This window comes from Dreissena polymorpha, chromosome 2 (genome assembly GCF_020536995.1).
Source record: "Dreissena polymorpha isolate Duluth1 chromosome 2, UMN_Dpol_1.0, whole genome shotgun sequence".
Lineage (NCBI taxonomy): Eukaryota > Metazoa > Mollusca > Bivalvia > Myida > Dreissenidae > Dreissena > Dreissena polymorpha.
The window spans coordinates 133,745,821-133,762,187 of record NC_068356.1 but is presented as its reverse complement, the minus strand read 5'-3'; the positions used below and the strand labels follow the sequence as shown (position 1 = coordinate 133,762,187).

At 36.0% G+C, this 16,367-nt stretch overlaps 1 protein-coding gene across 1 annotated transcript; it reads right to left on the bottom strand.

Moving 5' to 3' along the window:
• Positions 1-5,982: 5,982 nt before the first annotated feature.
• LOC127870439 (4-aminobutyrate aminotransferase, mitochondrial-like) lies at positions 5,983-16,091 on the bottom strand. The gene is made up of 13 exons (XM_052413030.1): positions 15,987-16,091; positions 15,294-15,500; positions 14,892-15,022; positions 14,005-14,122; positions 12,733-12,782; positions 11,926-12,006; positions 11,318-11,410; positions 10,843-10,969; positions 10,162-10,448; positions 9,721-9,888; positions 9,323-9,469; positions 7,797-7,908; positions 5,983-6,244 (listed from the first exon to the last, which is right to left on the bottom strand). Exons 2-13 carry the CDS (start codon positions 15,346-15,348, stop codon positions 6,117-6,119), a joined length of 1,497 nt encoding a protein of 498 aa, XP_052268990.1. The 5' UTR covers positions 15,349-15,500; positions 15,987-16,091; the 3' UTR covers positions 5,983-6,116.
• Between the last annotated feature and the right edge of the window lie 276 nt (positions 16,092-16,367).

The window sequence follows — 16,367 nt, the reverse complement described above, 5'->3', positions numbered from 1 at the left end:
GGTTTTCCATGGACTCTAGAGAGGTTAGATGATGTTGGGTTAAATAATGTGTTTGTTGGCTTTATTTTTAGATTTTGTTAAAGGGATATTATGCGCATTTTTCACTGTTGAATTGAGCTGAAAAGATTTAACAGGTCAAAAGAGTTAATTAAAATGTGGTAACTGACCAATAATCTGCAACTGATCTTGCTACCAGTTGTTTATAAAAATTATATATTATATTCAATATTTTACTAGTCAATATAAATTGCCGCCTTAGAGTCTTTTGATGATTTTTGCTTTGGCAGACTCTTGGCGTCAATAGTCCACTCTATCTTTTTAATAGCGAGAGTTCCGACATGAATTTCGGTCGCATCACTCCTGAATTTAAATACACACATATTTGTGACTATTATGAAAGAATGTTGCCTAAATAGTATTTATTGAGCAAAATATATCGAAATTTACCTGTTAATAAACTATATTTCGAGTTTGTTTCATCCAATATAAATCCTTGTATAATTAAAGGGTTCATGTTATCTCCCTTGAACTGGAGGTTAAATTCAACTATGTTTGTAACTGAGTTCGAACACAAAAATTGAGCGTGCAATATGCGCAAAACAGTAAGAAATGAAATTGGAAATAGTAAGAAGATGAAGCAAAAAAAGAATTATAACTATTAGAACTTAAAATATTAGAATCGACAGTAACAAAATACCCCAAAAGTAAAAGGTACGAAATAGCTATGGTACGAAATAACAACAACAACAACAATGCCAAAATGGCTACCTTTGAGAAAATGATATACATGTCTATGATTTTAAATGTAATACAGGTAATTTTTGTGATCTAAGTTCATATTTGTCAAACAACAGGTAGATTTCAGATATATACACTTGTAAATACTGTAATTCCCATAATAATATTGTATTTACAGGCCTTGAAGAATTTTTCCCGAGCCTATCGCCCTGCAGGGCGAGTAGGCCTGACAATCCACTCGTCCTTCACTTTAATCTTCTAGCCCTGTATTCGAAAAAAATATACGATATATATTTATAGTTATGATCAACCAGAACCTTTTTAACCTACGTAACATAGTGACACTAAACTGCAAACAAATTAACTACATTATCTGATGGATTTTATTTGCTTTCCTTGCGTTTTCTGCTCCTGTTTCCTTTTCTCAATACTTTCCGCTTCTCGTTTTGATGACCTTTCTTTCTGTTCCCTGTCTCCACCACCTTGCAGATATTTTAAAATAGAACCCTTTTCCATGCTGAGTTTTACCTCATATTTCAGACGAACTTTTACTGAAAGACACGCTTGATTGACAAATGGTTACAATATGGTAAATATTGGCTAAGGCTTCTGATCACGAATTATTCTGTTTATTAATAATTATTGTTTCTGTTTATTTTTAATGAAATATAAGAAGTATTATAATTAACCAGTTATGTATTATTTTTTTATTGATATTTACATTAAAATGAAATTTTTTTCTTCACGGAATGACCAATATTTTTAACTGTTTTTTTTTCATTTTTAATCGATTAGCTAAGAGCACTGACACCTACTAAAAGAGCGCAGCCGATTTTGAGAATTATTTTTACTGTGCCCGTGACGTCATTTTTCATTGTCAAAACAAAAGTGCAGTTTCTTTGTGTACTAAACCTATGTTTTGTTCAATCGGAAAATTGTTCGAAATTTGTATCGATGTGGCAGGAGTTCTGGAACTGAATTTATATTTCTCAACTTGAAAAACAGCACTCGCCCGGTCGGTCGAGTATTTAACAAACTTTACTCGCCCGACCGTCAACTTCACTCGCATATGCGAGCGGTCGAGTGGATTCATCAAGGCCTGATTTATTTTTCGTTATGGTTTTTACAGACCGGAGTTTCAGCGTTCAGATTTATTCTGAACGCGAATTATTTCAGCTAATATTTTACATGACTGTACAGTCCTCTTAGCCGAGCGGAACTGTCTTTTTATTAGGATTGGAGTTAGTGTTTGTGTGTTGTATGAATAGATATGAACGAATCTGCACTAAAACTAAATTTAGATTCACATCGTACATGCATGATCAGTTGTCAAACGAAAGTACGGTTGATATTCAAATGCATTATTTTTCTCTTTCCGGGATATTGTTTTATTATGTTGATCTGCATTAACAAATATAAGTGTATATGAAGTGAAAACACCAAAAATGAACAACAGTTGCGATAGACACCTATAAACATAGCATATACTGTTAGATGCGCATAATATCACTTTAATCTTATTGTCTCTAATTATTGTTCAAATTTGTTGTCTATAAAGGATCAAATAATATGAAATATGTTACATTCAAGTGAAACTTTTGAGTACTTTGAATATGACTAAAATAATCGAGCCTTTTCGAGCACTTGTTCTAACTGGAAATATTTTAAGTCTATTATGTTACAATTTCTCTTTTTAAATGCTGCATCTAGCTTATGAAACAGCGATATGGGGTGAATTGTCAGTATCTATTGTGAAGGAAATATTCCAGGGATGTTTATTGTTGTTCTGTCTCTTCTTAACCCTTTACCACATAGATACATATTTTGATGCATTTGTAGTCCCTAACTTAATTAAAGTTTTAAATGCTTCATTTCCAACCCTAATTTCTGATGAACAGCAAACCGCATAAAACCTGAACAGACTGCGAGTTACTCGCAGGCTGTTCTGGTTTATGCTGTTTGCACATAGCCATTTTCACTTAGCTTTAAAGTGGGAAAGGTTTAAACTAACAAGTTTTAAGCATTTTAACCAAATTCATACTTTCTGTATCATTTTTGTATGGTGCTTTTTAAGTTCCACAGTATGTTGCAGTCATGTGTGTTATTATATTCTTTACAGAGTTCAACAGCTGTATGTATCTGCAGTGTAAAATGTACTTAACACATTTGGTGACTTTTTTGTGATCTCGATATGTCAGTTTATTAAACATGTAAATGCCTTTTATGGTTAGGCTGATAATTTACCTTTGTGACTCATTTTAATGTGAGTAGCGATTGTGTTTGTTTGTATGTCTGCCTGTGTATATGCCTTTGAAGTATGGATGGAGATGCAGGGAAACAGAAAACAAAGCATGAGTTTGTGTATGGTATGTGGATGCATTTAGAAATCTGTACTCTTTTCTGAAGCATAAATATGGTGAAGTTAATTTTGTATAAGGCTTTAAAATGATATGCTGTTGATGGCTTTTAGAACTTTTGGATTGATATTTGATTTTGAAATGTGAGCTTTTGGAAGAGTTAGAAAGGCTTGTGAAACATAGGGCATTGTCAATTTAACATTTTTAAGGAGCATCGTCAATTTAATATTTTTAGGGGTATGTATAAAGATAAAAGTGTATGCAAAGAGGGGAAAAATGCATTTTAATTAATTTAATTTCAACAAAGACAGATACATGTATTGGCAAATTGGTAAGTAATCATCAGTTGCTTTTGTGCTTTTAGTCAAGGCTTGTTTTGGACTAGATAATGTAATATGGGCATGGAATGCTATGGGTTGTTTCCTTCGAAAGGATAATTTTACAGATATGAATTTTTACACAATATTCATAAGCTCCTATAATCTTGGTATCGCCCAGTAAGCACCTTAAGCAACACATATGCATTGTGATTGAAGAATTCCCTTGTTAACCTGTGAAATTAAAATTATCTGTGAAGATGCCCTTAATTGTAAAAAAAATATCCTTAAAAGAAATGGATAGCACTAAATGAAAAATCATAATTTAGTTTTAAAGTTCTTGTTGCATTTGAAAAAAATGTATGCAGGTAACTTAAAGCATTGTTGTTTTTTATATTATGCTGTAAATATGTATGATATGCAAACTCTCTACTTTGTTGTGAGTTTCAGGAACATTTGGAACAAGTTACATGCCTTGTGCTGTTATGTAAAATACCCAAATCAGTTTCTGACTGTGTATATTCCATTATGAACCATATGTTTGTTGTCCACATAATATTGTCTAATACCAACATGTTTTTCATCACTTTTTCGTGATTTTAGTAACATTTTTAACATACTTTTTGTTTTGTGAATGTGTATATAGTATTCTACAGCCAGTCATTCACAAAGCATTGTAGTGTTGTGTACATTATTCTGCATGAAGAACTATTTTTATTCCTAAACATTCATCAATAATGCTGATACGGTCACGCATGCTTTCAGAGTTTATTTTAATTTCCAGTTAAAAGATCATGTGTTTTGATAATGACTCGTTTTATTATTAAAGATTCAAGAACTCTGTTTTCTCGCTGAAATCTCTTATAACCAATGTTACCCTTGAGTTTAACCCAGTTATGCCTAGTGAACTCTCCCATCCTTCTAAATTGGATCAAATTATTTCCAAATTAGGGATGTCTAGTATATTTATTTCTATATTTAGAATATTTCTATACAGAAATTTATTTAAGCAAACAGCGCAGACCCAGATTAGACGCCGCATCATGCGGCGTCTAATCTGGGTCTGCGCTGTTTGCCAAGGCCTTTTTTCTAGACGCTAGGCATAAATGGGTTAAAAGGACATCTTCAAAGTCAATGGCAGAAAAAACCTACTGGCTCTCTGGATTGTTGCATTTGAATGGCCCCCCATAAATAATCTTTATGTAAAGTATGTACATGGTTCAATGTTGCTAAGTTTTCAATTATCATATGAGGCTTGTTCTGAGAAAACTGGGCTTAATGCATGTGCGTTAATGCAGTCTGCACAGGCTAATCAGGGACGACATCAGTCTAAACTTGGTTTTCGGTAAGGAGGGACTAACTTGAAACTAAAAATACCATAAAAGCTTAAGCGGAAAGTGTCGTCCCAGATTAGCCTGTGCGGACTGCACAGGCTAATCTGGGACGACACTTTACGCACATGCATTAAGCCCAGTTTTCTCAGAATGCGGCTCATATGCATTTTGAACACTAAAGAGTATTGGTCAATTTCCTTGAAAACAAAAAAAAATATCTACTTAAAATTTTGTCTATGATACCATGGCTTAGTTCTTTTCTGGGCATGCGGGAATTAAAAACTAGGAAAGTACGTAAAAATGAAATACCCTTATACCACTTTAAATGTCAGATTTTTTTGCCCAATCATGCAACTTGAAAAAGAGATTATTTTATTCTTTTGATATTCATGTAAAGTTTGAAAATTGGTGCAATCTATTACCGAACATTACTGACAGATGAATGGGCGAGAAATCGCAATATTAACCCAATCATTATGCTACGGGCTTAGAACTTTTGTTGTATACTATCGTACATTTTTCATGAGAGTTTAAACATTTTCCAATACAATTCCTGGCTCCCACGAGCTGATGCAAATTTCCTGGTGTGTCATGAGTGTACAAGACTAGTATTATTTCATGATTTCAACACGGTAAACCAACTCGAAGCTTATTTTCAAACTTGGGTAGAACATTTGTTCTGATAATGTCACTGCCCACATAAGGTTTGTGTCATAAGGAGTTTAAAAGCTTGATCGGAAATCAAATTTATTTAACACAGATTAAAATAGCAGATCAGATCGATATTTTTGTCTGGTGACCAGGGCAGATTGCCATCTTGTGCTATCGGAACACCTCGCAATGTTGGTGTCTCGTCACAGAAAGGCTTTGTTGCAAATATTACTTAATTAATAATATCAATACTTGAAAATGAATACCACATAAAAGAAATAAAACGACATGAAATATGGTATTCTAATAACTACTAACACAATTTCGTATTATGTCGGAATATGTTTATTATTAAAATGAGCTTGGGAAATAGTACATACCGGTAGGTGCGTAAATAATTGGAACGAATGCAGTACTTATGCACCTCACTTCTGCTTGCAAAATCACCAGATACAGGCATAGTTAAAATGGGCAAAAAACAATACTGAATATATATTTATATATTATGTTTTCATGCCATTTTTGCATCTTTTCATATGCCTTACCTTCGTCGAAATCTCTTTACACGTAGAACTAACATGTGCAGGCAATGAGGTATCATTTTATACACTTTTATAAAAGATTATGAATATAAAAAGACAGTTTCCTTTCCACACACATGTCATATTGCGGATTATGGGTAATTTGTTATCTGATAGCCAAATAATGTCAAATCAACCCTATTTCGTAGGCATAGTCTCAAGTACTGTCTGGAAATGTTCTAAAAATAGATCAACGTGACGAGTTTGGAAGATCAATGATGGACGTAATCTCAAGGTCACCGATCCGCATGTACCCGTATGGACTCCTGAAATTATATGATTATCATTAAAATATTTAATTTATTTCTTTTTGTACAGTTGCACGTGCCATGTATTGTATCCGTCATATGCAAGGTCTGAATTTAAGCCCCGTAAATCAACAATTAAAATGCTTAAAATGTATTATAAACATGAAATATCTAATACATCAATGACTAGATGTACACTAATGCTATAAAGTATAGAAAACATTTGTCTAACAAAAAAACCATAGCAAAATACTATTCAGTCTAAAAATAGTTTCCAAATATTAGAAAGTTTTAGCAATGTTTGCTTTTTCATCAAATGAATATGACAAGAAGTGCGCTCCATATAAATAAGTATCGTTGAAAACGATATCTGCTCTCCTTGTTTGACCTTGACAAAATCTATTATTAGCCTCGGTAACCTTGATCCCAGTGACATCAAACCTCATCAACTGGTAGAGGTCCATGCAAGGTAACTACATGCCAAATATGTAAGAGATCGGTAAAATATTGAAGGCGCTATGAGAAACTGTAACAAAACTTTGACGGAAAATCTATTATTAGCCTCGGTGACCTTGACCCCAGTGACCTCAAACCTCATCAAAAGGTAGAGGTCCAGGCAAGGTACCTACATGCCAAATATGTAAGAGATCGGTAAAATATTGAAGGCGCTATGAGAAATTGTAACAAAAGTGTGACGTAAGGAAGGACAAAATGGCAACTATATGCTCCCCGCAAATTTTCGGGAAGCATAATAAGCGTCTACAATGTTGGTAGACAAATTAGCCAAGATCTCTGGGAAAACCACTTATCAAAGACAAAGAAACAAATTTAGTTGGAATCGTATAACGATTTAGATATTCGATATATATATATGAATTCGCGACTTTAACCTGAACGTCGCGATAACATCGACCTTCTGAATAAATTTTTTAAAGCATGTATATGTCTTGTAATAAAATAATCATTCACTGCAAAAAATATGTTTCAGATAATACATTTACTAAGCAGTCATAGTACATACGAGTTTTTGTTAAGTATGGAAGGGCTGTTTTACCAAAAATAAACAGTGTTTTCTTTACTAATCAGGTTGTCAGGACCTTTGGGTACTTTAAAAAAATCACTACATGTCAAACTAAAGATGGGAAAGGAATTTACGGCGCACATTAATCAAATAGTACTGTCAATATATCAATATATTCTTGCTGGAAATGCGATAACAGAGATAGGAACTAACGATTGGCCATGGTCGCTCACCTTTGCTCGTTCAGTACATGGTATATAAAAAAATGTGAAATTTCATGAAAAATCTATGAACACACAACTTTTTTTAGGGACCACTGTCTAGTTGGTCCATGCTTATTAGATCCCCGCGAAGCATTACATGTATTCATTAAAACTATGTATTAAAGTAAATGTCACGTACATGGATTGTCATATGCATCGCATCATTATTTTATTCCACGTTTTACTATACGTCCATCAATTCTATAGAACCGTTTGGATTTTTTTTAATAGAATTTAAAACTCTTCGAGTTCAAAACATCATCGATTAACTCAGTGTTCACATTACCTCTCTGTCTCAGCTTGAACACGAGGCTGTCCCGGGACTCCGTGTTGTGGAAATCAATTGCACAAAACGTCCCCAGTCCTCGTGCTTTGGTTAGAATTCCCGGGTACTTATCCTTAATATCGAAAGGGATATTGTTAAAAAAATCAATGTGATATAAGTTTACTATTTATGGAGCATCACCGGTACTTGCCGTATGTGTGTCTTCGGCCCTTGATAGATAATTATCTTTTACACCAAGCACTCCCACCTAATTAACTTACTCGACTCACAAAAGTTGGGTTGTTTTTTAATTATTGCTGCAATTTCCATCTATTAAGCTGTCTCTGAAAGACTTTCAATCTGTGTGAGAGGTCTTGTGTTGTGTGTGTGTGTGTGTGTGTGTAGGGGGTGGGGTGGGAGCTGGATTACGCGGAGAAAGCTCCACCTGGCCGGTATGGTCACTACCAACAAAACTCACGTGCTTCCGGGACGCATAGGTGAGGGGTGCGTGTACCAACCACTGCGCCAGATGGACCGCCCTTAATATTGTATTATTTTGTAAGCAGAAAACATAGGGATCTCTTGTAGGCTATTTTATCTGAAAATTTCATTTTCACACGATTTTAACGTAACTTCTAATGTAATTAACGAGCTTTTGTGAGTACAAGTCCTGACAAAAACTTGGCCAAACGTTTAAAAAAAGATCGTTTTAAATTGTTCGGATATTTTGAATGTGTTTATTCATCTCCTGTAAATAAATAATCAGATCTCATATCATACGTACCGATAGTCAGTACTTGACCAACTTTCTTGGACAATGGGTACATGTACACGTATTGAAGATACAGGTAACGAATCTCTACCATACTTCAGTATCATTTAAGATCACGTGACTGAATTTGCAGTTTGCAACAAATGCATGTGTAGACTGTAGATATTTATGAAGAATGGTGATACATATTAACCCTTTAAGCGCTGGAACCGAATTTTGAAGGCCTTTGCAAACAGTTTGGATCCAGATGAGACGCCACAGATCGTGGCGTCTGATCTGGATCCAAACTGTTTGCTATTCTGATAGTATTCTTTGAAAAAAAATCAAAGAAAATGCAAATTTTAGAAATTCAGCAGACGACATTCTAGCAGACGACAAATTTCCCAGCATGCAAAGGGTTAAAGGGAATTGACACGAATCGCGCAAATGTGTCTGTCATAAAGGAGGGTGATTGGCTAATAACGCGTTTACATCTCAAAAATCGAAACTAAAGTAATTATTTAGAAGCGGTCTGTGGAAACTGGGCTTTAAATGTGCGTAAAGTATCGTCCAAATTAGCCTGTGCAGCCCACACAGGCTAATCGGGGATGACAATCTCTGTTTTTATGGAATTATTCGCGTAAAGGATGTCTCTTCTAAACGAAGATCCAGTGTGGGCGGAAAGTGTTGTCCCTGATTAGCCATTACAGACTGCACAGGCTAATCCTGGGGAACATTTAACGCACATGCATTACGCCCAGTTTTCCCATTATGCGAATCACCATGCCTTTCCAACCTGCATTTGCCGGAGTCCCGTGAGCAGGTACTCGCCGGTGACCCTGGTCCTCTCCACGAGACCCTGCTCTCGTATCACCTTGACGACCGCCTCTAGCAACAGAACCTTGCTGGGGTCTCCCACCCACGTGTTGAATATCCGGTTACTCTGCGAGGTTGAGGATAAATACAAATAAACATACATTGATTTTTTTTTCAATTTCTTATTCATTTTGTATAATGTATTTTCTCCCATTTTGTATTATTAAGTAATTTAATCCCTCTCTCCCTCAATTAAAAGAAAGCAACCATTTCAAGTGATTATGAAGTCCATAGATTTGTTTATACGTGTGTGAAATACGCACAAAAATTATCATTATCTATTTACATATTATTTCGAACGACCATATAAGCACGTACCTCAATAGGCTTAAAAGACTTTTTGCAATAGAAACCTCCGGTGAGCATCTTCTTGCTAAAGGTTACCACATCCGGTGTGTCGCTCAACCGGAAGTGCTCGTGCGCCCAGAAGAGTCCCGTGGGGCCACATCCGGTTTGCACCTCGTCTATCAATAGGCCGATGTTGCGCTGAAGTGTTTTGATTTGTATTCATTATAACAAACAAGTCAAAGAAATTTTAAAGGCATAGTTTCTCTCTCCAAGTGAGCACTTACTGTGTTTGAAGCCTATTAAACCAAGGTTTGATTGTGAAACAACGGAAAAATAAAAACAAGTTTACGTTATATTGGCTCCTTATTCACACCATGTTCAAAATACTCGGATCTCATCAATATGACATACATTCATTTCCTTTTTAATTATGTATACTATAATGTTTGAATGATTAATCCTTCCATTCACCTTCTTTGTAATATCTCTCAGAACCTGAAAGAACGCCGCCGTCGCATGATTGTCGCCGCCTTCCGCCTGAATCGGCTCTACCACCACCGCCGCCACCGGCATCTCCTTCCGGTTCCAGGCGTCGATGCGCTCCTCCACTTCCGCCAGGCAGCTGTGCTCCTCGGCCGTGTTCTCGCTCACGTAATCCTCGAGCGGATACCGGAGGGCCGGAAATCGCGCTATCGGCCAGTCGGGCGCCGGCATATCTATCTTCATCTGCCATTTTGAGTGAGTCAGGCCGAGGCAGGCTGGAAATTTATGTTAACATATTGTTTCTTTTTTCTATATAATTATTGTACGCTGTGGCTTACTTGCAGTCGCTCGCCTACATACCACAGTAAAAACTATACATAATTATTATCCTCGCCTTAAGAAAACGAGGCTTAATGCGTGTGCGTAAAGTATCGCCGCAGATCAGCCTGTGCATTCCGCACAGGCTTATCAGGAACGATACTTTCTGTTTCAAAGTATTTTTTGTCTTTAAGGAAGTCGATCCTAAACAAAAATTCAGTTTAGGCGGAAAGTGTCGTCCCTGATTAGCCTGTGGGGACTAATGTACAGGCTTATCTGAGAATATACTTTAAGAACATGCATTTAGCCCGGTTTTCCCAGAGCGCGTCACTTTTAACCATTGTGACTGACCCATTGTCCGGCCGTGCAGACCGTTGTGAAAGGAGAGCACGGTGAGTTTCGGAGAGCCAGGAGGCTGGTTCCACATGCACGAGTCGATCTCCTCTTGAGTGTATAGTCGCCCCTCACGGCGGTCGCGCTGAGAAAACAAGTGCACAAGCGATAAAAGCATTCTGCAAGTCTCACACTTTCCAAGCGCTTATCAAAATATTCTCCGAATCTCTTCCAGTGAACGGACGCAATACATACCTGGTATGTATTTTGTCTTCGGTCATAAATTAAAAATGTGCGCAGCTTTTTTGCGGCTCGGGATCTTCGTAACTGATATTTAAATATATCTTTATTGAGAAAATACGCGCCTTATTATAATTAGTTGAAATAGATAACATGATGACTTTTATAATGATTATCAGGAAAAAACAAACAATAATACAATTAAAAGTGTGATATTTTTTAAAATAGAAATATTGTAAAAATATAGCTTTACCGCATATTTAAGAAATAACGCTTTAAGACCATGTTCTACCGAGCAGGACCCACAAGCCATGGTCTGCACGTGCTTCATCCCAGGAGGCGCCACCTGCGGGAAAGCAGCAGATATCTTATATGATGCTTTAATTGTGATACATACGTGAGCCTCCCTCAGGCAAAACGTGGCTTATTGCATGAGCGTAAAGTTCCGTCCCAGATTACCCTACAGTCCGCACAGGCTAATCAGGGACGACGCTCTTCGCTTTAGTGGTATTTTTCTTCTAGAAGTTTTTTCTTAGCGGAAATTCAGTTTATGTGGAAAGTTTCGTCCTTGATTAGCCTGTGCAGACTGTACAGGTGCATCTGGGACGATCATTTATGCACATGCATATTCTCGTTTTCCCAAAATGGAAATACTAATATTACTAAGTTTAATTTGAGTTACAAAAAATTACTAAGCGAATCAAATCTAAATTTCATTAAGAATATTTGATCCTTATTCATTATAATTTTATTTTTAAAGTTTAAATTTGTGATAGGAAAAAAGCGGTGCCAGAGTCTACTGCAAATTCTCAAGGTCAACCTAGTCTCATTTAAAAGAATATTCCACTAGGTGAGTTTTACCGATACGAGAGCGGATTGTAGCCGGTTCACCCAGTTGGCGGGAGGGAAATAACCTAACGCAGGGCGATTCACAAACGTTGACTGAAATATAGAAAAATACACGTTTGAAAATCAAGAAACCATCGAAACGGGCTGAATATAATAAGACGACGATGTTTGTATCAGAGGAAATGATAAGCAGAATTTTGTTTTTCGACTATTTTTTTACTAGCAAACGATATTATTCCGAGCTGACAATATTAAAGGGGCCTTTTCACAGATTTTGGCAGATATTAAAGTTTGTCATTAAATGCTTTTTATTGATAAATGTTAACATTTGATCTAAAAATCTCCATTAAAAAAAAACAAGATTAAAATTTAAAAAAGAAAAGAAAGTAACACTCAACTGGGCTTGAACCACTGACCCCTGGAGTAAAAGTCTAACACTTAGACCACTCTGCCATCGGTGCTCATACAATGAATGGTGTATTTTATACTTTATATAAGCATAAAAGTGCCACAAATATAACGACAACAACAGAACTCTCCAAATTATTAAATCGTTAGCCACGCAACGCTTAATAATTTTCAGGTTTTTAAATCGTTAAAAGATGCATATAATTGATATTTTAGAGCATGGTAAATGTTCAGTAGTACTGTTTGTTTCCTCACAAATATCTTAACTAAAACAAACATTTGCGAATCTGAAACATTTGTTTTGTAATTGTGTCAATTTACCAAAACGTGAAAAGACCCCGTTAAACACACAATCCATTATAGTCGACGATATTATAAGCAGCAAACAATGCTATACGCGTAATAAATTACCCAGTTCGAAGGGTCTTTCAATACTGAAGTCATCGCAGGGTGGTTGTAACCTACAACACGAAATAATTTACTTTCATAACTGATGCAAAAGCCTTAGTTATGTTAAAGCAACTAGGTTTTTTTATACATAGATATATCTAACATATATATATATATGTGTGTGTGTGTGTGTGTGTGTGTGTGTGTGTGTGTGTGTGTGTGTGTGTGTGTGTGTGTGTGTGTGTGTGTGTGTGTGTGTGTGCGTGCGTGCGTGCGTGCGTGCGTGCGTGCGTGCGTGAGTGCGTGCGTGCGTGCGTGCGTGCGTGCGTGCGTGCGTGCGTGCGTGCGTGCGTGCGTGCGTGCGTGCGTGCGTGCGTGCGTGCGTGCGTGCGTGCGTGCGTGCGTGCGTGCGTGTGTGTGTGTGTATTGGCAACTTGATGTTCTTTAAAAACAAACAGAATATGCTTAAACACCTTAATTTGCAAGTATAATACCTAAAAGTCTATAAATACGTTATTATGCTAATGTTTCAATTTTCGTCTAATAAGTTAGAGACAATGAACATTGTTTTCACGTATAGTTCGTGTCTATGAATATACTCGAATAATATCAATTAAGCTTCTTATTATCTTTACAGGGCCATATTTTGAAAACAGATGCATATTTTGAACAGCGATAAATGCACTAGACTGGATCATGTTTTTAGCAACGAAACGAATTAGAATGGGAATTCTATTGATAATCGAAAAAAGAACTGAATTGGAAATCCAAAGATAAACTTTACTAGACCATCTTTTGAAAATCGAAACAACTACTTGACATGGTCATGGCTTGAACATCGCAACTTAAATGTTAAGACACATTAGAAGCCCATACACACTCAAAATGAACGAATATTTCGTACACTATTTCGAAAAATAAAGTTAGCACATACAAAATAAATGTTTCTTTTAGCAATAGCCACAAAAAATAAAAATGTGCATTTTGTATTTCGTTAAATGTATGTTATCATACCACATCTAGCGTTGAAATTTTGGCTATTGCTAAAAGGAACACTGATCTTTTATGGGTTAACTTTATTCAACGAATATTTTTGCGAAATATTCGTTGATTTTGAGTATTAATGTTACTTAGAAAAAGAAAGACGGATACAAGTACTTGAATGTTACATATTTTAAACACCAGAAAAGGAACTTGACGTAAATAGTATAAGTGTTAAAACTTGTACATTAGCACCGGCATTTAAATTGCTTTATCGAAAAGAAAGTTTTAGATGTGTCACGCATTGCTCACCAAGCGGAAGTGACGAAATCTGCGTGAACAAGTCCAACATTACGTTGCCGTCGACGTCAGCGAGGTAGTTGCCGCGACTGACGTCATAGTCGCAGAAGAACTGAACCATTGACGCATTCTGAAACGGAAATATCATGTACCGGTTACCACTTTGGCATGTCGCATTAGTAGTTTTTAATTGACAATGAACACAATTCATACTACAAGATATTATAACAAATTTGCGGATCGAAATGCATTTTTCATATTTCTGGATCATTTCGAGGTCTAGTTGTTCCGCTCACCTTAGCAAACGGAAAAAATATTTTAGTACAAAATTCGTATTATCTCCGCAACTATACGTTTACATTTTAAACAAATATCGATGGCATTCAAAAGTCGGGCACGACCCAATTCTCCCCCTCCCACCACCAAAACACACACGCGCGCGAACCAGCGAAGATACACATTTTACATTGCAAATGTCAATACTGCGATTCATCGGATGTGGCCGTCACCAAATAATTTGAAAGTCGACATTCTTGAAGCTGAGAGATCATCTAATTACCGATGAAATAGTATTAAATAATCGTTGCGGTGAGTGATATCTTCACCGAGCTTAGCCTAATGTTTTGGTCAGCCAAATTCGAGAATGTTACAATGAGATGGAAAAATTAACAAGAGGGCACACGTCCGCCCTTCTTAAATAATTGAAGGCGAATGGCCGGTGGACATATTTCTCTACCTAACAAAATATACTCAAATGGAAAAAATTCTATAATCGCATTGTCGACTGGCTAAAATTATTCGGCTGCATACGGTCATATGGGAATATGCTGAATGCTCATAAAATAAATGAGAGTATGGCTATCTCAAATACCAGGGATCTATTGTATATAGGTATGTACCTGAATGGCGTCCAAGTCGGACTGGAGCTTACGGGATTGGGGACCAGGTATTTCAGTTACTACTATCGGCCCCGGAGGTTCGTTCTGGTACTCAATTCCGGCAGAAGTTGTTAAAGGCCGCCATTTACCCGCTAAAAAATACTAACAGGGAATAACTTTGACTTATGACAATCGTAGGATTTATATCGTCAAGATGTGTATAAACTTCTTTGAAAATACGGTAGAAATTAAATATCTAACTTACATGCCTTGATAACAGTCTGACACGTTTTAATTCATTTTATATAAGTGGCATTTGGTTTAAGACTCATGCATCGTCATTTACCATTACTGAACGTAAATTATTTTGTTATGGAATACTAAAAATACAATAAGAAAGATAAAATTAACAGATATACTCACAGTTTAACAAGGATTTGGCATTCCGAGCCAGACGTGCTACTTTTCTTTGTATCATCGTGAAGACAATAATATTTCCGACGATTGCATATATTGCTTGTAATTGCAAACTCACGTTATAAGCCCCTACAATGCTGTTGCATAAATTGGTTTAATATACTCGCCAACACGAGATAGTAAGTATGTATATTCTCAGCTTGTATGTTTGAACTATTGACAAATAGTATGAGTATGCATTCATTCACAATTTCGCTTTTAGTTTGTAATCGCATGTAGTTAGCGTGTTGCTATGATAATAATTAGTAAAAACATCATTTTGAAAGAAAAATAGTAAAATTATAACGAACAATCAACTTCTCTGAAAAAATCACTATCATATATATTTGATAGTTAATCGTTTTTCAGAGAAATTGATTTTTCGTTATACATGTAGTTAGATTATTTTTCATTCAAAATGATGTTTTAACTAATTATAATAGCCACACGCTAACCACCTGTGGTTGTAATCGGCTTTATGAATGTGACTTTATGATATTTTGTTTAAATACTGCGAAATCATTTCAATGCATGGACATGACAATTCGTGATCTTCAACAGATAAATTCGTGGACACATAAATTCGTAGAGTTCTGGTTTTGTTAAAAAAAAAAGTAATTTGCATTGGTAAGTCAGTAAAAGTTTATAACGGTATCTGACTATTGGTTCCCTCGGAAAATGGTTCCTGCAATATTTCGACCATCTGGACCATGGGTCCTACGTTATTGTGGCAGCCCGGACATTTCTTCCTAAATTATATTGACAAACCTGACATTGGTTTCTAAAATGATATGCACAATTTTACAACATATTATTCGCCAATCAAAGGTTATCACCGATAGTTAGACATTTCAATTTACCATACTTGTTAACAATAAACCGATTCGAAATGAGCCGGCCAAACTGATTTTAATTAATTAATTGTATAAATTAATTGTATAACTAACTGACAGTTTGTCACAAAAGTCGCTAAACAAATTTCACCACCAGCACGTTTTGCTCAGGTGAGCTGAACAGGTATTCTGATTTTGAAAAAGATAC